The sequence below is a fragment of the Equus caballus genome, chromosome 13 (assembly GCF_041296265.1).
Source record: "Equus caballus isolate H_3958 breed thoroughbred chromosome 13, TB-T2T, whole genome shotgun sequence".
NCBI lineage: Eukaryota > Metazoa > Chordata > Mammalia > Perissodactyla > Equidae > Equus > Equus caballus.
Window position 1 is genome coordinate 27,034,554 of NC_091696.1, and position 24,509 is coordinate 27,059,062.

Consider the following 24,509-nt stretch of genomic DNA (forward strand, 5'->3'; position numbering starts at 1 on the left):
GTTTCTCCAGGTGAAAAAAACAATATGAGAGAAAGTGGTTAGCATTCAGGGAGTAGATATTGGATGCAAGAAGAGTGAAAAATACCCAAATCATTTAGTGAACATTAAAATTGGATTAGGGCTTTACAGTTTAAAAGCATGGGCACATCATCATTGCTAACTAACCAATGAGAAATCAAGTCAGAGGTTAAACAACCTGTGCTGGGGTTGCTTAGTAAGAAGCAGAGTCTTTAACTTCACAGATATGTTATTTACACTCAATGATACCATCTTGAATAAGTGCTGTTCAGGGTACCAGATTTGAAGCGCCAATATCCCATCACTAATTAACATTAGATAACATTAAAATGTCTATTCTTCATTTGCAACAAACTTTAGAATCTATTTAATGGCTAGATAGAAAGAAAATAATTATTCACATGACCACACAAAGATTTGGAACCTGGGGTCACTGTTAACACTGGCACTTTGAAGAGCATACAGGTATCTGTTGTCATCTCAGAGATCAGTTTTCTTTCCTGGTTTTTTTTTTTTGCCACCATCGGACCCTGATGACACACAGCTTCATGTTTTCAGTCCTGAGCTCCCCTGAGCTTCAGAGTTGTTTCTGTCTTGTAAGAAACATTCTCAAAGTGTGGTCCCTCAGACCAGCAGCACCAGCATCATCTGGGAACTTGTTAGAAATGCAGGTTCTTGGGTTCCAGCCAGAACTATGAAATCAGAAGCTCTGGGGGTGCAGAGCTCTCTGTTTTAACCAGCCCTTCAGGTGAGTCTGATGCTCGCTTAAGTTTGAAAGCCATTGACCTAGAATCCTTCTGAACAGATGCACTTGAATGTTCCATTGGAACTTCACCCTTGGCTTATCTCGCCTTTTCCTCCACACCATTTCCTCCTCATTTCTTTCTTGTCAAAACTGTTGGCACCACTCATGTCCCTTTCACTCGATTCTTTCCTCCTCCTCATGTCACTCATCCAGTCAACCTCCAGCTCTAGCCACTTTTACCTTCTGTTTCTCACATCTGCCTTGACCCCCACTCTCCCAGCTCAGACCTTCGTTATCTTTCACCTAAACTAATGTAGTGAATTATCCTTTTGACAAATATTTGCTGGATGCTTACCACGTCCCAAACACTCTCCTAGGCTGTGGTTTGGATGACCAACTGTTCGGGTTTTCCCAGTGCTGAGGGAGTTCCTCAAATGTAGGACTTTCAGCGGTAAAACCAGAACAGTCTTGGGAAAACTTGGACAGTTAGTTACTTGACAGGGGTTCAAAATCTGGCAAGATTTGGTGTCCATCCTCCAGTAACCTCTAGTCTAATTCTAACTGATCTCTGTGATCCAGTCTTAGCCCTTCAGACATTTTCAACGTTTCTACCAGAGTGGCATACATCCTCTCTGGATTAAAACCCTTTTGCAATTACTGATTACGGGGTAGACCATGTGTCTCAACTTTCACTAGGTTGTACTGCTGATAATCTCCAACCTGAGTGGCTTCCACCCACAGATTTCCATCTTGTCCATGTGGCAGCTCTGTGGCGAGTTGTCTGTCTGTGGCTCTGCTCCATAAGTCCTCTGTGTCCTGAGACCAAGGAGTACTCCTATCTAGGTCATACCATTTTTGTGGCTCAGAGAAAAGAATAATAGCTGCATCTTTCAATGGCTATTAAAGTTTCTACTCAGATGTGACATTGCCACTTCTGCTCACATCCCATTGGCCAAAGCAACTCGCATGTCAAAGCTAAACATTCACTGAGGTTGAGGGAGAGAGTGTACCCCTCTGCGGGGACGCACTGCAGGCCGCTAGGTAATAGGTAGATATCCCGAAGGAGGGGAGCAACTTACTGGGAACATTTATGCATTCTATCACAGACTTAGAGATCAAACTCCATGCCTGAGAAGCATTATTTGAACAAGGTCTTCTGCCCCCACGCTCATGACTTTCACCACACAGTGCTGGGCTGAGCTGAATGCTTCTATATATGCACCATCAGGCACCAGACCAGCTGAGTGAAGTATGGCCCATTCAGGGAGGCAGTGGAGCTCAGAGACTGGGCCCAAGGCCAGGCCGTCTAGGTTAGAAACCTGGCTCTGCCACCAGCTGGCTGTGTAGCTTGGGGCAAGTGACTTAACTTCCCTGGGCCTTAGTTTCCTCATTTGTAAAATGGTGATCATAGTATCTACTCATAATATAATAAGTGCTTGATAAATACCAGCTGTCATTTGCTCATTAGGAAAAATAACGTGTGTTCAAAGATTAGCAAAGGTAGCGTGTAGTCAGAGTGACTTGAATAAGGTGGGGAAGATGGTCTGAGAGTTGAGAGGAAGGAGAGAGCCTTCCTACTGGTGGAAATTCGGGAAGGCTTCTTGGAAGAAGTGGCACTTGATCTAATAAGAGTCTGTAGGTGGCTAGACTTTCTGCCAGTGGCAAAAGGTCATTCCTGGAGAAGAGCATGAGTGAAGATTGTAGGGGCGAAGCTCTGAAGCATGTCTAGAAACTGTGGAAAGTCAGTCCCATTTGGCTTCAGTCTATATGGTGTGTGCAGAAGTATTGGAGGCAGTAAATGGCCCAGGGTATATTTTGTTGCTCGTTTTAAATAGACATATGGGATGAGCCAACAGGTAATTCAATAGCTGCAAGTGAAAAGAGATGGGATGTGGGCTGAGCGTTCTCGTTATTCTTGCAAATACTGCAGCGGAATGGGATTTTCACTTGACTCTTTTCCAAAGCCTGTGCTCTGTTCTAAGTGGGGAGATTAATGCCCTGGCTTATGAGAGCCATGTTTTCCTTCCTGAATATGGGAAATGATCCCTTCCTAGGTCAGCCTTGGAGACACACACTGGCAGGGGAGTCTGACCATCTGCTGTCTCCTAAAGCTGGCAGGGCTATACCTTGAACCCTGAGCCAGGCCCCTGCCTGTCGCCCACTGCAGCCCTGAGGGGCAAGCTGGCTGGGAGGCAGGATTCTGCCTGTCTTAGCAGTTTATTAGCTCCCGCCTGCCATTTCTAACCCATTCAATTAAATCCCTTTTAAGAAATCAATTAAATAATCAATTAAAACAACTGAAATAGTCGCACACACAAAGAGGCTGGTGAAATGCTTATTAAAACCAGGCCATCAAGGGCAGAAGTGACCTATTTTGGGAAAGGGAATTCAGCTGCAGCAGTAAAAACAAGAGGCATCGGCCAATGCCCTGAGGGGAACTGAAAATACTGTACAAAACTGTAGTGCCACGCACATCTGCAGACGTCAGGATGGCCTTGCTTGGCTTACCCTGTCGGTGGAAGCGAGAGGCCTGGCCCTTTCTAGGGGAGAGGACCTCACGTTCTGATTTCTCACTCCAGGCCTCTCGTGTGAGGCATCAGTGCCGTGGAGATCCTGCATGGGCCCCGGCGTGGGCTGCATTGCACGGAGCTTCACAGCTGTGCTTGAAACTGAATGAGCCCACCGGGGCTGGTCGCTCAGCAGCCTCAGTTTCCATCTGAGTTCCAGCCTGCCCAAAGCGCACTCTTTAGCTATGTTGCTGCTGTTCATTCTCTGGAGTCTTGGGGTCTGTGCAGCTGAGGTGTGGGCATGCCTAGGGGAGAGATTTTATTTCTACTTCTCTCTGTTTCAGGGCCGAGCCGGTTCTATCCCGAATCCAGGAGAACCGGAAGCGCGTGATCCTCCCGTCCATTGACAACATCAAGCAGGACACCTTTGAGGTGCAGCGGTATGAGAACTCCGCCCACGGGTACAGCTGGGAGCTGTGGTGCATGTACATCAGCCCCCCAAAAGACTGGTGGGACGCCGGAGACCCTTCCCTCCCCATCAGGTCTGTGGCAGGCAAGCTCTGGCAGCCGTTGAATCCCCACATCCCAGGGGACAGAGGAGTCCCGGGGGAGGGAGGCTAGGAGACACTGCCTGGGGATGGACCAGCAGTGTGCAAACAGCTGCTTTAGGAATTTGGGATGTCTCACCATCTTGGTTTTCTTCCTGAGGAAGGACACTGCATTTTGAGCCTTTAGGTAAAGTTTTCAGGTGCAGCTTATTAAACAGCAACATTGAAAGATCAAAATTGGTAGGAATGCTCACACCTTTTTATTCTCCCTCAGATCTGAGGCACTGTGTTCAGGAACTTTTTAGTATGAAGTTTGGAAGGTGTTCATTCCTGGGGCTCTTTCATGCTTGCAGCTTTTATTATCATAGTGCTTCTCGCCCTTTTTCGCAATATAGGAACACACAGAACAGGACAATCTTTGTGTGGCATGTGGGGTAATTGAGGGCCTCTGGGCAGCTCCCTGTGGCTCTTGCTCCAGGTCCCACCCAGCTGCCCTGGAGACAAGGAGATCAATACTTCATGGCATTCCAGGTGGGAAGCTCACGTATAAAGGATGCTGAGTGAAGTGGTGGATTTTGATGCCCTATTTGTTTCCTATGGCCCCTGTAACAAATTCCTACAAACGTGATGGCTTAAAGCAACACACGTTTATTCTCTTCCATCACAAAGGTCAGAAGTCTGAAGTGAGGTTTACAGAGCTAAACTCAGAGCCACAGGGAGGGGTCCTTCTGGAGGCTTGAGGGGAGAATCCATGTCCTTGACTTTTCCAGCTTCTAGAGGCTGCTTTCGTTCCTTGGCTCATGGCAGCATCACGTCCCTCTTCCTCCCAGGTGCTTCCTTTATCACATGGCCTCCTTCTTCCTTCCACTTTCTTGCCTCCCTCGTATAAGGACCCTTGTGATGACATTTGGGGTCCCCATGAATAATCCAAGATAATCCCCTCATCTCAGAATCCTTAACTTAATCATATCTGCGAAGTCTTTTTTTCCCATATAAGGTAACATTCAGAGGTTCCACAGATTACGACGTGGATTGTTTTTTGGGTGGGGGGAGGACATTATTCAGCCCATCTCAGATGCTCTGATTTTCAACCAAGATGATACCTGAGTATAGTTCAGTACTTTCTGTGAGTTCTGCTTGAGGGCCAAACTGACTCTTAAAATCTTCATGGCTCTGTCTTGAGTTAGAAGAGGTGGTGGAAGCCTTCTTCCCTTGGCCTGGTTTTAGGGCTGTGTTTGTTGATATAAAGAGGGATAGCAAGAAGGAATCGTGGAGTAGGAGTGAGGACTTTTTCCTGGTAGCCATGAGGTTCTTTCTCAGTTTACACATGTTTGATAAATAAGAGTAAAATTTTAAGACATACAGATCCCGCTGCCCCATGTTCCCTTGTTTTCCTGCTCAAATCGAAAGCTTCAGAATTGCATTAGAATAGAGCTGCCCATGGGCAAATATGTGCCACAGGGAAGGTAATCTTTTGAGTCAGTAACTTAGTTAGCTGGAGATGTCTCAGGAGGCGGCTCTGTTCCCATTCCATCCTCGACATTCAGTGTCTTCTGGCAATGCTGCAGGGCCATACTCTTGGCTCTCTGCAAATAATAACATAAACCCATCACTAATGTGCCTGAGAATAAAAGCGTCATCCTTCGGGATATTTTGAATTTAATGAGTGAGAAAGCATCTCACACCCATTAGGATGGCAACCATCAGAAACAATGGAATATAACAAGTGTTGGCAAGGATGTGAAGAAATTGGAAGCCTTGAGCATTGTTGGTGGGAATGTAAAATGGTGTAGGTGCTGTGGAAAATGGTATGACAGTTCCTCAAAAAATTAGAAATGATATTACCATATGATTCAGCAATTCTACTTCCAATTCTACCCAAAAGAGTTGAAAACAGGGTCTCAAAGAGATGTTTGTACACTCATGTTCATAGAATCATGATTCACAATAGCCAAAAAGTGCAAGTAACCCACATGTCCATCAGCAGATGAATAGATAAACAAAATGTGGTACATCCATACAATGAAATATTATTCAGCCTTAAAAAGGAAGGAAATTCTGACACCTGCTCCAACATGGATGAACCTTGGGGACGTTATGCTAAGTAAAATAAACCAGTCACCAAAAGACAAAGACTATCTGATTCCACTCATAAGAGGTACCTAGAATAGCCAAATTCATGGAAACAGGGAGTAGAATGATGGGTACCAGGGGTTGGGGAGAAGAGAAGAATGGACAGTGGTTATTTAATGGGTATAGAGTTTCAGTTTTGCAAGATGAAAAGAGTTCTGGAGATTGGTTGCATAGTGATGTGAATGTTCTTAACACTGCTGAACTGTGCACATAAAAATAGTAAAGATAGTAAATTTTATGTTATGTGTATTTTACTACGATTAAAAAAATAATAATAGGGAGTACTTAAAGACCCCTTGGCCTTCAGAGCTTGAAAGGATAAAGTTCAAACAATGGACTGACCAACAGTAAGTTTTACGTTTTTGGCCAAACACTGCTTCCTCCCAACCCACAGGGGAGCTGATCTCTGGCTGTGACAGATAAGGGAGTGAGGGTATGACAGTGGTGTTAACAACAGAGGGAAAGAAGTGAATACACTGCAGTGCTTTGGTATGCCCAGAAAACACAGCTATCCCTGCATTTGTAAGGCACTCAGTGAAAATTTAGCTAGTACTTTATGAGTTACAGTAACATTAACAACTGATTAATATGCACTTTAAAAAGACTCGGGAAAATAGAGTCGTGATCATGAGTTATTAATATTACTTGCATCTCTGATGTACAAAATAGAATCAAATACTAATGGTCTCTTTTTAATGTATCATAACTTATGAAATGCTTAATTGTTAATAGTTACAGAGATATTTAATTGTAGGAAGGAATTTTTATGGCCCTTTTGATGTTATTAAGAAGATACAGTTTGGTTTCTTAAACATTAGGACATGGTGATTTCCCTCTTCCCTGTGGTTCCAATATTTTAGGGTAATGATTTTATTCGGGGAAAGGACAGGATGAGAACTTTTTCACGATCAAACTGACATTAGATTTAAGGATTCTTTGGATATTGAGTCTTAATGGTAGACAACATAATCTGGGAGATTTTGCATTAAGGGAATTTATATCCTTTCTGTTTTAATTCCTTTCCCCTTTCTTCCTACGTGTTTTTTTCTCCTGCCTGGTAAACAGCTGTTTCCCAAGGTTTTCTGTTTTCCTCTGCCGTTCTTTGTCTACACCAGAGTTTTAGGCATAGAGAGTGGGCAGGTGCCATTAAAGAGAGCAGAGCCACGGGTAAGGGATGGGGACTGAAGCACACATGCGGCATGCAAGGAGGCAGCTGCTTAGTGGCGGTGCTGGGCTGGGGTCAGGGTGCGGGGCGCACAAGGCTGGCATTGTCACGTGCTCAGACTTTTAAGAAAAGACACAAATCCAGATAATTTTGTGAAATCTCCTGACTTCTAATTGTCAGCAATAAATCCCTCTTCTTCAAAATTACGAGGGCCAAACAACATTTCTAGACTGCATTTGACCACCTGGGTCCCCAGAATTTGGTCTTTGCTCTGTCCTTGGAGACGTCTGTAATTCCCAGGGCAGCCTTAGTCCATGCTTCTCACACTGGGAGCTGTGGGCACGTGCAATATGTGGCTTTACTGTGGGGCTGAGGGATTTGGGGAAAGTGTCACTCAAAGCCACAGGAGAAGCATGACCGGACATCCTGGCGCTTGAGTTCAGCCATGAGAGAGCCCCTCCCACCTCACTGTGTCACAGCCCTCTGCGGCTCAGATTCGTCAGTGAAAGGCTCTGAGAAGCACTGACCCAGCTCTCACCTCTGCGCAGAGAAGGCTCTCAAATCTATGTCTTAAGCCCTGATTTTTCTCTGAAGTGTCATCATCTCCAGTGTCGCATCAACAACCATTCATTAGACCAGTGGAGTTTAAACTTTTTTGAGTCAAAGACCTCTTTGATAATCTCACGAAAGCTGTAGATCGTATCACCCCGAACATGAATAAGCAGACAGAACTTTGCATATAATTTCATGAAGTTTATGGGTGCCTTGAAGCCAACCTCCTAGTGGTCCACAGGACTTCTATTAAGAAACACTGCTAGATAGTTCTGCTTGGCTTTCCCAGCTGGAAAGCCTTTCTTTACCATTCTTTATAGCCCACTAGTCTGTATGCTTTATGAAGCCAGGACTGTGGCTATTTCAGTTATATCTTGAGGACCTAATGAATACCTGGCACTTGGTAGGTATGCCGAAAATATTTATTGAATGAATGAGTGGAATCTGAGGCTCAGAAGAGAGGTCAGCGCTAGTGATTATAAAGAGGATGAGATTGCCCAGAGGTACACTAGAGAAGGAGAACGGAAGCCCCAACATTTCTGGGATGAAGGGAGCCTTCATAAAGGAGACTGACAAGTCATGAATGGTCAGGGAGGCATGAGGACAACCAGGGCAATGGAGTTGCAGAGCTTCAAGAATAGGAAGGCCAAAAGCACCCTTTGGTTTAAGGGATCAGCTCATCATAATCTTAGTGAAACCGTTTTCGGGGAGTATTTGGGTCTGAAGCTGGATGGCAGTTGGAGGAGGAATGAATGGGACACAAAGAAGTGGAGAAAGTGGGTGCAGGTTATGCTTCTGAGATGTGTGGGGGAAACTCAAAGAGGGAGAGGGACAGAAGCTGTTCAGGAGGCTACAGGATCAAGTGACATCTGTTTTTTCGAACAGGAGAAATTGAGCATGTACCTCTAGCACACTGAACAGATAGAACTCACGGTTTATGTTTGTAAAACCCAAGTTGTTTCGGTTTCCTCATGTGACATTTAACTTGCTCAGAGCAGTGAGTCCTTCACTTGCCCCTGGATGAAGACTCCAGCCCACCCCATGATTTTTCTTGTCACTTTTGGGTAATGAAAGTCCTAGGGTCATTTGAAGTCACTGACCAGCCTCAATCCGTTGTTAAAATCGCCCAGTCTCATGTAATCATGAAGACTTGAACTGAGTTGAAATTAAGACCTTCTCCTCTCTTAGCTGTGGCCGGCTGCTCGCTGACCCTTTGCAGTGGGAGAAGGGCTGGAGTCCTTACTCTTTCTGTCCCTCCCTCATCTTTTCCTCAGGAAGTGTATTGTCCCCACCCGGGTCCAAGCACTGGGGAGGAGAGACAGGAGGCTAGGAGGGTCTTATCTGACTGTCACTGTCTTAGGATGGCTTTGAGCTCTCTGGGCCAGCAGGTGGGTAGACCGGGTTCTTCTGACTGCTCAGCATGGGCTCTGGGGACTCCGAACACCCATGCTGCTTTCTCATATGGGCAGGGACTCTCCCTCAGCTGGCTCTCCCAGTCCTCCCCCACTTCTGCCTCTATGTCCACCCCACACCCTCTCACGGCTTGGGGCTCCGTGCTGCAGTAAGCCACTACATTTTCCCCCCAATTAATTAATTAATTCATTCATTATTTTACAAATACATTTAAAATATTTCTTTCTTCCCCCAGCTTTATTGAGGTATGATTGACAAATAAAATTTGTGTATATTTAAGGTATATAACATACTGTTTTGGTATACTTGTACATTGTAAAATGATTACCAAGATCAAGCTAATTAACACATCCATCACCTCCCATAGTTACCTTTTTTTTATGGTGAGAACAGTTAAGATCTGCTCTCTTAGAGCAAATTTTAGGTATACAAGACGTTATTACTAACCATAGTCACCATGCTGTACATTAGGCTCCAGAACTTATTCAGCTTATCATTGGAAGTTTGCACCCTTTGACCAGCATCTCCCCATTTCCCTCACCTCCAGCCCTTGCCAATTAGCCTTTTACTCTCTGTTTCTATGAGTGCAACTTTTTTAGACTCCACGTATAAGTGAGATCATGCAGTATTTGTCTTTCTCTGTCTGACTTATTTCTTTATGTCCTCCAGGCCCATCCATGTTGTCATAGTGGTAGGATTTCCTTCTTTTTTAAGGCTGAATAGTATTCCATTGTGTATATATTCCACATCTTCTTTAGCCATTCATCCATTGATGGACTTAGGTTGTTTCCATATCTGGTAAGCCATCATCTTAGACATCCTTTTTTTTGGTTTGTTTTGCTTTGTTGATGACTTTTTTATTGTGGTAAAATACACATAACATAAATTTTACCATTTTAAAGTGTAGAATTCAGTGGCATTAAGTACATTCACAATGCTGTGCAACCGTCACCACTTTCTAGTTTCAGAATTTTTTCATTAACCCATACAGAGCCCCCTAACAGCTGCCAATCTGCTTTCTGTCTCTATGGATTTGCCTGTCTGGACAATTCATAGAAGTGGAATCGTACAATATGGCTTTTTGTGTCTGGTTTCTTTTACCTAGCATAAAGTTTACAAGGTTTATCCATGTTGTTGCACATATCAGTACTTATTCCCTTTTGTAGTGAGCTTTTACAGTGACCGCACGTCAGCATCCCTCCTGGGTTCCATATCTGGCTTCTTGGGATTCACACACCTTTGTCCCACATGGGAGGGAAGAGGCAACTTCCCACACACAGGGCTCCCCCTGCTCCACAGGCCACTTTCTCTTTGTTAAGATGAGTCAGGCACCAGTGACGATGTTTCTCCACTGACCACCAGATGGCAGAACCCCCACCCCCTGCCCCTCGGAGTGGGATTCAGGCTTAGGGTTAGATGGTAGGATCCCTACTCCCCTTGGGGAGGGGGATTCAGGATACAGCTTGCTCCAGGGAACCTCTCCTACACATTCCTCTACCAAACTCCATTCGTTCATTCTCATTAGTCAGCTGGTTTTTGGCTGTCTACTTTGAACTTTTTGCATGATCTCTTTAAATATAGCATCTATTGTCTAACATCCTGAGCCCAAATGAGGACATGAAGAGTCCTGTTTTAACACAGTACATACAGGTGAGGTCATGGAGCAAGGAGAGAGGGAAGGTCTGAAGACGTAGAAAGGAGGGAGGGCACTGATTGAGCAAGAAGGACCCTGAACAGGGAGGAGGGGAGAGGGTCGAGAACATGAATAGCACAGTGGGTTGGTCTTACAGAGCAGGAAGAGAGAGCTCATGCTGCATGACCCACATTTTCCTTGTGAGTTAGGAGGAGAAATCACTGCTAGGACTGAGAGTTGGGCCTTGTTCAGTGGGCTGCAGAAATGTGACAAAGGTCTGGAATAGTCGCCAAGAGGAATAGGTATGGGTGAGCTGACCAAGAACACAAAAACTAATTGATGGCTGTTTTGAGGGCCCAGGAATATAAATTCAACAAATTTTCCATGAGGATTTCCCAATAAAAAACTACTGTGAATTAAGTTGTACTATGATATAAACTTAAATTTTATTATTCACAACATTATGTACATACATGTGAAAAATAGTAGTGAGGATAAGAAAGAGGGGGTACAATATATTTAGCCTGAAGGCATCTAGGTTGGATACAGCATGAAATCATGGAAACCTGGCTTAGCTCAGCATCCTTCAGAGGTCTCTAGCTCACAGCTTGGGAACCGCTGATCTTTACAGTTCTTTCCAGCTGTAAAATCCGAGGAGATGTCTACAGTGTCATCAGAGATGGGACATTTACAGCACATTGCTTTTGGGGCCCTGGCTGAAAGCTGAATCAGGCATCTTCTGTGAGGTGCCAGTGATGCCTGCCTGCTCTGTGTTAGGTGACCCTGTAATTAGTGACATTACTCATTAATGACTAATTCGAGCCGATGATTAACAATTAGCAATCCTTAATCCAACATATAATTTGATAATAAATTATAAGGTACAGGAGCTGTTAGATTCTTTTAGTTGAAAGGGCTGTCCTGGATATGTGTAGTTGCTGGGATCTCAAATTCTCTGCCCAAATGTATAAAAAGAGAGGAAGTGTTTTTCCTCCTTAGAGGAATATGACTGGCTTACACAGGAGGAAAGCCTTAAGTGAAGAATCAGATTTTCTTAGACTTTGTAATAGTGATATCTTCCCTATGCATCAGCAAATGTATTTTAGGAGCCAATTGTCTGCTCATTGTGTGGTAGTAACTTCTGGAAGGACAGTATTAGTAAATTACAAGATCCTCCTGAAGGAGTTCATGGGCTGGTGGGAGACACAAGGCCCAAGTGCACATAATTGTACTTCAGCACAGTGTGGATTCAAGGGAAGGAGGGAGGGAACTTTATGAGTGGAGCAGATGGGAAAGCTCATAAAAACCATAAGCAACACTGGGATTTTCTGTGTCAGGCATTGTTCTTGTGCTTTACACAATACAAATCCATTTACACCCCACACTAGCCCTATGAGATATAAAGTATTATTGTTATCCCCATTTTACAGTCAGGGCTACTGAGGCACAAGGTTACACACCTAGTAAGAAGTGAAGCTGGGATTTGGATCTAGTCAGTCCAGAGTCTATGCTCCTACCCACTGTGTGTGACTTGTTGGGCCTTGCAAGCCGAAGAGGATTTTCACTAGCAGAGTATGTGGGAGATGACACAATTAGAGGTATATTAGTGAAATTGAGCATGTCAGGGTCCCCAAGACCACCCTTGGGTTTGATGATTTGCTATAAGGACTCACAAAACTCAGAAAACCTGTTATGCTCATTACAGTGAAATGGTATAGATTAAAATCAGCAAAGGAAAAAGATGCACACAATAGAGTCCAGGAGAAACCAGGCATGAGCTTCTAGTTGTCCTCTCCCAGTGGAGTTGCATGGACAGTGCGTCATTCTCCCAGTAATGATACGTAACAGCATGTATGAAGTGCTGCCAACCAGGGAAGCTCACCTGAGCCTTGGTGTCCAAGGTTTTTACTGAGAGTCAGTCACTTAGGCACAGAGCACCCCTGTGACTAACCTTGGCTACTCATTCTTTAACCCCCTGCCCCCTAGATGTTAAACTAATACAGCGTGGCCCAGGGCCTCAGGTATGCAAAGACAGTCCTATCAGACAGGATATTCCACGGGCTTAGAGCTTATCCTCCAGGAGTCTGTCAAGAGCCAGTTCTTTGCGATGTGTAGGGTTTGGGCAACCCAAGTCTACTGAGTTAACCCTTTACTGCACCGTGAGGTTGGGGTGTTGCAAGTGGAAGTCTGGTGAGGAGACTGAAGGTAGGGAATGTGCATTTAAGTAGAGGAAAGGTTGAAGACTGAGGAGATTGAAACAGGAGGTCTACTTTATGGAAAGCTCTGAAAGCCAAACAGAGGAGCCCAGACTCCATCCACTGGTCCAATGAAATAGACTGAAGATGGGTAAAAAGTTAACTGGGAGAGACAGAAGGTAGAGTTGTGGTTGCCTAGGGCTGGGGATGTGGTGAGGAGAGGAGTGACTACTAATGAGGATGGGGTTTTTTGGGGAAATGATGAAAATGTTCTAAAATTTATTTTGGTGATGATTGCACAGCTCTATGAATACACTAAAATCTATTGAATTGTATACTTTAAATAGATGAATTGAATGGAATGTGAATTCTATCTTAGGAGCTGATGGCCATCAGCAGATAGCAGACAGCCAATCTTGGAGCAAGATGCAGACAGTTGGGTATTAATTCTTAGTTCAGGGTCTTGTGTGGCACCCATTTTGTGGGAGGTTGCAGAGCAGCATAGAGTGCACCAGGAGATCAAACTGGGGTCAAATCCCAGAGCAGCAGAATTTGTCATGGTAGAGTCACAGACAGGGATTCAGAAACCATGGAGCATCCTGGGCAGAAGTGAGCATCGCCTAGAGCTAGACTGACTGCTACTGTTGACCAACCTGAGGTGTGTATATGATGCTGGCCAATTGCAGTGTGTTGTGGGTAAGGACAGGTTGAAGACCTCAGTGGTTTACTACTTCCCTTTGGGTCCAGGAGGGGAGAATCAGAAAAGGAATCTCGCACAGGGGCCAAGTGAAGCCTGTCACAATTCAGGAAGAGAAAAATTATGAGGGAAAGGCTATACATTTTCCACCTTCTTTTCCTGCCCTTGCAGTCTTCAAGTAACAGAGGAATGACTTATTCAATTTTGCCACCAACAGGGTCTGTCATTAGGCAGCTCTCTCACCCTCTGTGTAAATGAGCTTTTAATTTTCTTTCCATAAAACTTACCCAGCATTTAAAGGTGTGTTGTTCCAGTAGTAGAAAATTTCCATAACAAAGCTTTTGGTCCCTCAGATGAGGAGCACTGATTGTAAACTTCCTGAAGTTATGGCATGAGGTATTGTAGATAATCAAATGTTTCAGTTAATAGAGTTCATTTTAGAAGCAAGACATGGGGCAGTTTACAGTTAAAAATAAAAAACCTCCACGATCTCTGCTTTCTTTCTTCAGGGGATACTCCCGTTGTTAGAAGTGTTGGTTCAGTCAGTAGTGGTCAACTGCAGCCTTTCGTATGACCCCAGAGGAAGTATCGTTATAAAGTGGGATCTGGAATAGGGGTTGGTCTTTGCTTCATGAGCATTTATTGATTCCTGTTAGGTATAAACCTCCATTCTTAGCAGAATGGAGAATACTCTCCTTATGTTTCAGTCCTCTTCAAATTTATCCATGTTTATATACTTTTGAGACCCAAAATGAGAACTCAGTGAATGAAAATGCTGCTGGAGAACCAACAAATGTGTTCGCCCTTCTGTAAGATTGTCTAATTGAAGACATAGCCATTTCTTCAAAACACTTGCTATTTGGTCAGACAATTAGCTGGAAAGGACCTTGAAGGAGCGTCATCCTCACCTTTGTCACTTCCTGGGAAAGCAGCGGGTATGGCCCTCACTGTAACACAGGACATCACTGCCCAGTTGTCTGCTCTGCATAGCCAGCTACCGCTGACTGCTGCCTTCTCCTGGTGCTCAAAGAATACCTGACTTCACAGCTGGGAGCAGGCGGCTGTCAGGTGACTCTAAGTGTTGGCAGCAGGATGGGATAGAAAGAACATTGCCCGGTTCCCAAGACTAGTTTTCTAGCCCAGACTTGACCACTGGCTTTGAGCCTCAGTTGACTTCTCTGTAAAAGGATTTTGACTAGATGTGCTACAGACCCATTCTATGAGACTTGGACAAGCTACTTAACGTCTCTGTACCTCAGATTCTTCATCTGTAAATGGGGGGTAATAATAGTATCTATCTTACAGGGTTGTTGGAAGATTAAATGAGATAATACAGGTAAAATACTTAAAACAGTGAGCTAATGCGTGTAAAATGCCTGAAAACGGTAGCTGTTATGATTGTTGTTATTATTGCTCTTCTGTATCCCACAGAGGCATCCTTGCTCCTCACTGTGGGGATCATATAACCTTTTTCTACTTATCTGATCCATTGATACAACTGCATGATTATGACAGATAACCCTATCACTAGATTATCTCTGACTTAGTATCCTACACACGGAGAGGAAGCCTGGGTGCTAACAAAGGAGAGGCATTTTTAATGCCAGGGGATTTGCACAGGAAGATAAGGGACCCACCTTCCCCAAGTCAGTCCCTTCAGGGAGTCTGTTCCTTATAAAAGAAAAGTATGCCTACACCATGGTGAACATACTGCTTTTGGGTGAAATAAGTGGTATTTCCTGTCATCGCTATGTACCTTCAGCACCAGCCTGGGGAGATCAGTTTGTCTTTTTGCATGACACACTGATATTGCTGCTGGAATCCTTTCCTTTGGAAGCAGAATTCCCAGGCAGTGCCCTCCAGCTAGAGCAAGGCATTCAGGGTAGCGTTCTCTGCGATGACAGGCAGAGAGACCTGCCTCCCTCAGCCAGCCTGTGTTGTGATGGCTCCCAGCAGCAAGTAGGTGAATCTGAGTGATGCTGGGAGGGCTTTCCCTCCTCACCCACACGGAGGGTCGGTGGGATGGGCTGCCGAAGAGCAGGTGAGTTTCATTTTCTTTTAAGGATTTTAAAAAATGGAAGATACTCCACCTCTGAATTAAATGCCCAGTTCTGAGTTATTGCTGAACATAAATAGGGGCGGCAGTTCCATTCCTTTTATCAGATTGATCTGGCATGGGAAGAACAAAAGCCCTCAGATTCCTCTGTGATTGGAGCTGGATGGATGCCATTGTGGATGGGGAGGGATGGGGTGGGCTCCAGCCATTATTTTGATAGCTTTAATCCCCCTTTCTAGATGTTTCCAGAATGTGCCATTTTCCAGGCCCTTTCTTCTCTCCCTTTTTTCCACTCCACCCTCAAAGCCCAAAAAGCAACTATAGAAGCCTCTCAGATTGAGTTCAGAGCAGAAAATACCCTTTCTTCCTTTCTTTCCTGCTGCCCCATAGTTTTCTCTGCAGCATAGTGTAGAACTCTTCTTATCTTCTGACTGATCTGATCTGCAGTGAATTATTATTCCTCAGTCATTTTTAGGGGGCTCTTTGGAAGAGATGACTAAGATACAGATTATAACTGTGCTCAAACCCAAACAGCCTTTTCCATTTACTCAGCTCTCTGGTAGCACTTTCGAGAGTTTTCATCCACTAAGATGGGCTAGTTCTTATCAGGACTCACCAGTTGCACAGTGTCTGCTATGTGTGAGGCTCCATTTGGATCCTAGCCCCTATCCATTTTCTCCTCTCTTGTATGGAAATACAGAACACATGACTATTTTATTTCTCTTAGATTGGAGAGAAAGCAAATAGAATTTTCTTTTAGAGCTTTAGAAGTTAATTAGAAGCACCGATAGCAGAGCCTAGGGTACCCTTCTCTGCCAAATAATGAACTGTCAGCAATCCAGCACACGCAGATGACCACGTGCTGTTACTCTCCTGGACACTGAGCCATTCTTCATCCCGTTCACCTAGTACAGTTTCTAAGGCTGCCGGAATTTTAACCAGACTTTCCCGAAGCAGGGGCATTTGGGCTGACACTTTGTAATATCTATCTGGAGTTTCAGGTCACAGTCGTTCTTTTTGCTGCCAGTGTGGCTCTAAAAATAGCTTCTGCAACCAGGCACACCAGGAGTCAGGGGCAGTGGGCTTCATTTTCTCCGAGAAGTCCATGCTCTTGTGTCGTGGACTTGCATGTCCTCATAGCAGTAGAGAGGTCGTGACAAGCTCTCTTGACTGTTATGAACAACGTAACAATAGTGCGTGATGCAGCTGTGGCCCTTCAAAGCCTTTTGAGAACAGGCAGTGTGAGGCCTGGTAAAGCTCGCCTGCACAGGAGGCCCTTTATAGACTTGGTGGGTTGCCCAAGTCAGTCTGTTGGAGTTTGACTTCTGTGCGTGAAGTTCAATGGACCCCCAGGCTCCTAAGAAGTTTAACTTAAAGGAAAAAGGAGAGAAAGATTCCTTGAGTGTCTTTTATTAACACTGAATTTCCGACTGCAGTGTATGCGGTGGCTTTGGGCGCTGTTGACAACCTGCTGGGGGGTGAGCCATTCCCTTGCTGTAACCAAATCTGAGGTTTCAGTTGGAGGGACAGCCGCTGAGAATGACTCTGGGCAAGTCGCAGCTTTTGCTTTAGAGGTCAGCTTCGTCTCCAGCCCTAATTCAATTTAGTGCAGTTTGTGAATTTATTTACTTACCTACCTATCCATCTTGGTAAAGGTTTGTAGCAAGTTCCACCTGTACTGAGAAACAAACTATAACTCTTAATCCAGGAGTTACTGTTACTTCTGTACCCACACCCCATCCTCTGCCCCACTCCCCACAGTGACTGATGTATGTTATTATGAAGTAAATGGAAGCAAAAAGGCTATGAGACCAAGGAAAGGCCGTGAATGTGAATTTTTTCAGCCTGCCTCTGGCACCCTAGCCTCAATTAAATGCTCTGACATGGAGATGAATGATAAAATATCACATTTGCCATTCAGTTGTTACAAAAATTCTTTAGTTTTAAGTCAAATGTCTTGGACAGAAAAGTGCAAAATATTCAGTTATTCATTCACTCACCAGCACACATTTATTGAGCCCTTACTGTACACCAGGCTCAGCCAATTCAGAAATCTAGGGACTGCTGCTGGGTTTGGCTGATTGACCGTAGTTCGTCCCTTTGGAGGTGCTCTTCAGGAAAGAGTGCTCAGGCTCAGGTGGCTTCTGTGTGTGTGGGGACAGGTAGGCTCATTCCCTCTACTGTCTGAGTGGAAGCCTCGGGATCTTTGTGTGTCTCTTCTTCCCTCCGACAGCGTCCCTGGCCTGCCCGGCTGCTTGTTGCCCTGCCAGTGTTCCTGGCAGATGTCTGCAGCTGGCCTAACTTGGGGTCTGATCTCTTGGCTTGGTCAGGGCCCCTCTGCCTCTGCTCCCTGTGGCTCATGCTGGCTGCAGACACTTGAGCGCAGGTCTCCTTAGCCACAGCTGCAGACTCACCTTGCCCTCGGGGGAGACTCATCAGCTGTTCCTCTGACTTTCAACTCAGCCTCCCCTTCCCTCTATGAGAACTGAGCCTCCTGCCACATGGCCGCACTGCACCATCATGGTCACTTTGATGCTGTGGGCCCCAATAGATACGAGGCCACCAGTGAGGCAGACTCCTTCCATAGTCCCCATGGAAAATGGGGGCATGAGCCCCCATCTTCCTTCTGTGCCAGCCTTACTGCCTCTCTCTCTGGGCTGAAACCAGGCATCTGTCACCTCTCACCACCTTCTCTCCTCCCCGTGGGACCTTAGGGGGAAAACTGTGGGCTTTTGTTTAGAGCGCTTCCTAATTTTTCTCAGCCCCAGCCCCAGTACTTGGCTTTAGTGGGAGAGGGTTCTCTCTCCAATTATAAGAGCCCCACGGTCTGCATCCTCCAAGCTTAACATCACTTCCTGAAGGAGGACGTGAAGGAACCAAGAAAACTCCCTAGTCACCTGCCTTGCAACTTAGAGCACAGGTCATGTAGCCCAAAAGAGGACAGCACATGAGCAGTTTTCAAACTACCGCCTCCACTGCCCGGAGCAGAGACAGGGGAATTTCTGAAGGATAGCTGCTCCCCGGGCCCTTCTTCATCCAGTTCTTAGAGGACAAATGGGGACAGCAGTGAGGACCTCTGTCTTTTGTCAGCCCTGCCCTCAATTCCCTGGCTTTTTCTTTCCCCAGCTCCTCTGAGATTCTCACCCTCCTCATCTGCAGACTTGGTCCCACTCTAGGTCCTGGGCCAAGGCTTCTGACATGGTTGGCCTAGGTGCAGTTCCAGCCCCCCCATTGTGAGCTGAGAAGCGGTGTTCACATCTTGAACCCTGAGCCACGCAGGCATCCTGGTCAGATCTCCCTCCTCCCACTTGCCAACCCTGCTCCCACAGGTCCTTGGTCTTGTCATGCAGCTCCTGGAGCAGCGTTCCCATGTCTAAACCTCCATTCCATGAGTGTGTCCTGTTTGTGGAATCCTGACAGCCAGGGGCCTTTCTTACTTTAGCCAGTCCCTCTCTCAGGGGATACCAGTTGTCCACTCAGAGTCCTAGGCTCCTGGACATTGTTGCTGTGCCGCCTGCCCTGGAATCACACCTCTGAATCCTGCTTCTCTGTTGGCCTGCTGCTCCCCCTGCCCCAGCTCCATGATCTCACTTCGGGTTTTGGTGTCCCACTCGCTGAGCTCTGGTTGTAAGTTGCTGGCACCCTTAAGTGTGATGGTTTTGCCTGAAAGGCTGAACTTCTTCATTCCACCTGTGTGCCTCTGTGGCTAGTACATGACATTCCTTCACTCCAAATGACCACCTTGACCTTTCCAACCCCAAGCCCTGTGTATTCCCTTGAATATATTCTTATGTCTCTAAGTGGTGAAGGACGGTGGTCTGATTGATTGTAAATTTTTACGTGACTAGGACATCCATACCCTCCTCCACCAAACCCTATAGAGTTTCTTAAAAATAACTATGCACAGAAAAAAGAAAATCCCTTAAATCTTGTAGCCATTTCTGAAATACTACGATATTTACTTGAAGAAACTTGAAATTGCAGAGACTTCAAATCCTAAAGAATATGAGGAAGGTGGAGCAGAGGCTGACAGCCATGAAATTAGAGCTCTATAATTTGTCTATAGGCGTTCAGGAGGGGAAGAAATAAAAATAATTTTCTACCTTGTTTCTAATCCAGATCTTGTCTTCCAGCCCAGCAGAGAAGAACAAGGGCAGTGACAAGGAGACTGGAGAATTTTAAAATCACATTATAAAAATACTTTTAAATTATGTATTCATTGTAAAATTTATTATGACTCATTGTAAATTTAATATTCATTGTAAAAATTTAAAAATACAAAAATGTATTAGAGAGTCACTCATAATCATAGCACCAAGGGATAACCACTGTTAATATTAGTATCTTAGATATTTTAAATTATTTTGCCGTTTTATAAAAATTAAATATGTATGTGTTTAAAAAATCATATATGTATTCCACAAGGCTCCAGTTGCTTTCTTGAGGCACAACTCTGCACTCTTGTAAATGATCCTTTGTTTACCTATCTCTAAATAGTGTACTTACAGTCCTACTTATTATTTTTTGAGATTTAGGCATGATTTCTTAACTTCCTACTATGGGAGATGAGGTCATGATTCTTTGTCACTCACCCATACCCACTCCTGCCACGTTTATACATACTTCTCGTTCCTTCCCCCATCCTCCATCGTAATTATGTTATACTTTTGTTTAGATCATTTTTTAATATTTAAATTTATTATAACTACTTGCACCTGATCCGCAGGGTATACTTTGGTTATTTCCCCTTTCCTGTATAGCTTTTTGTTTTTCCTGTACTTAATCATTGCTTTTTTGTTTGTTTGCTTACTTTGTTTTCTATATACTTTTCATTAATTCAACCCGAGACCCCCTGCTTCTGGTCTGAATTCCCTCTCAGCCACATTAAGTATTCTGTCTGTTTTATCTTTTTGAAGAAAACTCTAGAGTGCTCCAGCCCTTCCCATTGGGGCTGGTTGCTGTCTATAGCACAGATTCTGGGTTTCCTGTTGTTACTGAGCAAGGGCTCACTACCCAATGATCATAAAGAGCCAATTATTATGACATTAGCCTTCGGGAAAAGAAGAGTAGCTTTATTTGAATGCTTCATCTTGAAGGAGGCAGGAGAGATGTGCTGTCAGATCTGTCTCCCAGATCTAGGACTGGGGGCAAAATTTATGGGATGAAGAGCAGGGCAGTCTGAAGAGTGGAGATAGATGCTTGGAGGTAAGGTGAAGTGAGGTAATTGATGATCCATGCAAGCGTAGTCAGGTTCCATGGCTCTTTATAGGATACATGTTCACAAAATGGTGGTGTTAGCATGAACTGAGGGTGGAGTCCTTTGATGTCAAAATGGTCACTTACTGAGCATTTGCCAAGTTGATGGATTGGTGGTCTCAACTAGCCTGAACTGGACAAGGAGTCATTTCTCAGTTCCTGAAAAACCACTCTTAATTAGTCTCTTGATAAATGGGGTCAGTTCATCTGGTCCTGGAAGGCCTGTGGTTACACTGTCACTTCTCTTCTATGTTGGATCTCCTGTGTCCCAATACCATGTCTTTCTTTTCTTGTCTACTCCCACATTTTATGATGCATATCCTCAAGGAAGGTTTGTAGTCCTTGCATGTCTAAAGATATCTGGATTCCCACTTCCCACTTAGAATGATTTTTCCCTCTGATTTTAAGTGCAGTGTTCCATTATCTTCTAACTTCCAACATGGCTATTGGGATGTTCTGAGACATTCTGACTCCTGGTTCTTTGAAGGTGACTTGTCTTTATCTCTTTAGATATACTTTTATCCAAAGTGTTGTGAAATTTTGTGATGATGTGCTTTTGGGTAGATTTATTTTTATTCATGCTACTGGACACTTGGTAGAACTTTCCAGTGGAAATTCAGGTTCATTGTTGATATTCTTCCTTCATGTGTGTGTGTGTGTGTATTCTCCATTTTCTGGAACTGCTTTTATTTGGGTTTTGAACCTCTTGGACTGGTTCTCTAAATTTCGTATCTTTACTCTCTTATTTTTAATTTTTTGTCTTTTGAGTATACTTTCCAGGAAATTTTCTTAACTTTATTTTCTAAACATTCTGTTTATGCTTTTCCATTTAATTTTCAAGGGTTCATATTGGTTCTTTAACTGATCTTTTGTTATGGCACCCAGTTCTTGTTTTATGAACACAATATATTCTCTAATTATCTGAGGATATTGCTGCTATTTTTTTCAAGACAAAAAGGATGTACACTTCTCAGACATAATGTTAAATCAAAGAATCCAGATCCCAATGGGTATATATGATTTCATTCTTTATATATAAATTTCAAAATCAAGCGTAACTTATCTACAGTGTTGGAACTCAGGATGGTGGTTGCCTTTGGGCCAGTGACCAGAGCTTAATGACTGGGAGAGCACACAGTGGGATTCTGGGACACTGGTCACATTTTGTTTCTTGACTTGGATGGTTATTAAATGGGTGTGTTCAGTTTGTGAAAACTGACAGAAGCTGAACACTAAGATTTGTGCCCTTTTCTGTACATATGCTCTGCTTCAATAAAAAGTTTTCATGAGAAATAACAACTGGCCACATTTCTGAAGTCTTTATAAGTTCTAATAATTTTCATTGATTCTCTTGTTTTTATTTTTCAAGGTAGGTCACCACATTATGAACAAATAAATGTGATTTTCCCACTTTCTTTCCTTTCATTATAGTTATTTTTTTATTGCCTCAACTGAAATCTGTGGAGCAATATTGAACATTAATAATGACGGCAGATCTTTGTCTCATTCCTGACTTAGTGAAATGCCTTTCACCGTTATGACTAATGTTGGGTGTTTGTTTTAAATAGACATCAGGTTAAGAAAATTTTCTTCTTAATTAACTAGGAGTTTTTCTTGAAAACACATGTTGAATGTTCTCACATGCTTTTTTGGCATTTATTAAGATGATTATATATTTTTTCTCTTGGTTTATTAATATTTTGAATTATATTAACAGATTCTTTAAAATAGGGCCATATTTGTATTCCTAGAATAAATACTGCTTGGTTCTGTGTGTTAATTGCTAGTATTTTAGTTAAAAATTCCAGTTCTCAATTCGTTAGTGAAACTTGTGTGTAGTTTTCCCTTTTGTGTGTATATATGCTATCTTTTAAAAAGAAAGCCTTAACAAAACAAAACCAAACAACAATAACAGCCTTATTGAGATGTAATTCACATGTCATACATTTTACCCATTTAAAATATACAATTAAATAATTTTTAGTATATTTTCAGAGTTGTGCAGCCATCACCATGAATTTCCTACATACTCATCACCCTTAAAAGCGACCCCTTACTCCTGTCCCCTGACCATCGGAGCAGCAGGGATCATCAACCTACTTTCTGCCTTTGTAGATTTGCATATTCTGGACATTTACTGTAAATGGAATAAGTGGTATTTTGTGACTGACTTCTTTCACTTAACGTAGTATTTCCAAGGTGTGTGCTGGCTTCACTGCTGTTATAATGAGCATTATGCACACTTGGAGAAAACGATGAACATTTCCATTTTCTTTTATGTTCTGGGCTACCTTGGATTGCATGATGTTTTCCCCTTCCTCAAAAATTGATTTAATTTACTTGTAGTACAATCTGAGCCTAGTGCCTTTTTGGATAGTAATTCTTGATGACTTTTCCAGGATTTTCAATAGTTAGTCTACTCCAGTTTTCTACTCTGTCTCAGAAAGCTTTCAGGATTGACAATTCTTCCATTCATTTGTCATTAAAACATTTAAAAGCTTCTTTACGTTTGTGGTCAAAGCCCTTTTCTCAGTCCTAATGGCATTTATGTGTTTTTTTCTCTCCTTTTAAAATTATATTTCATTTAAAAGTCTATTTAGTTGGCCTTTTCAAGAAACCAACTCCCTATTTATCAGTTTCCCTCCCTCCCTGTACATGAATTCTACAATTTGTGTTGTCTCTTCCCTTTTTCCTCTTGGTTTCTTGCTTTCTACCCTTTTGAGTTGAACTCTCAGTTCATTTATTTTCCTTTTGTCTTGCTTAATAGCAGAAGCATTTAATGTTATGGGTTTTCCTTTGAGTACAGATCTTGCCACAGCTCATAAGTTTTTATATGTAGTGTTGGAGTTGTCCCTATTTTCTAAATAGTGTATATTTTCAGCTTTTCTTCCTCTTTGTTTTAAGAGTTATTTAGAAATATTTTTTATAACTCAGTGGTTAGGTTTTAAATGTAAACCTTTATTCTTAATTTCTTGCTTTAACTGCATTGTGGTGATTTTTTTAAGATTTTATTTTTCCTTGTTCTCCCCAAAGCCCCCCCGGTACATAGTTGTACAGTTTTAGTTGTGGGTCCTTCCAGCTGTGGCATGCAGGATGCCACCCCAGCATAGCCCGATGAGCAGCACCATGCCCGCGCCCAGGACTCGAACTGGCGAAACCCTGGGCCGCCGAATCACAGTGCGTGAACTCAACCACTCAGCCACGGGGCTGGCCCCTGTGGTGATTTTTTTTAAGTATTAAGTGTTTTTTGGAGGGATAGGGACCTAATATGTGATCAACTTTGTAATGGTTGTTGGGAAAGAAGTTGTGCTATCCATTGGGTGGAAAGTTAGTATGCGTGTTTCAGGCTCTGGTTATTGGCCTCCTCGGTTTGTGCCTGAGGAGCAGTGTGGAGCAGAGGGGGCGCCCTGTCCACTTTCTAGTGCAGGGTCTCACGGGAAGGGGAATCTCCAGTGGGTACAGGCCCAGGGACTCTGGAGCAAGCGTAAATCATCTTGCCTTTTTTCTGTCTGGCAAGTTCTGTTTCATGAAGTGTAGTCAGAGTATTTCCTCGACTGAATCCTGGGTAGCTATTTCTCAATTTTGTCCCAT

At 43.6% G+C, this 24,509-nt stretch overlaps 1 protein-coding gene across 4 annotated transcripts in view; it reads left to right on the top strand.

The window, feature by feature from the left end:
* The window catches only part of GALNT17 (polypeptide N-acetylgalactosaminyltransferase 17), a 456,488-nt gene that overhangs the window by 231,114 nt on the left and 200,865 nt on the right, over positions 1-24,509 (top strand). For all 4 annotated transcript variants that reach the window (XM_023655509.2, XM_070231763.1, XM_070231762.1 and 1 more), the window contains one exon: positions 3,615-3,812. In XM_023655509.2, coding sequence (XP_023511277.1) covers positions 3,615-3,812 — 198 coding nt within the window. The remainder of the gene's footprint in view (positions 1-3,614; positions 3,813-24,509) is intronic.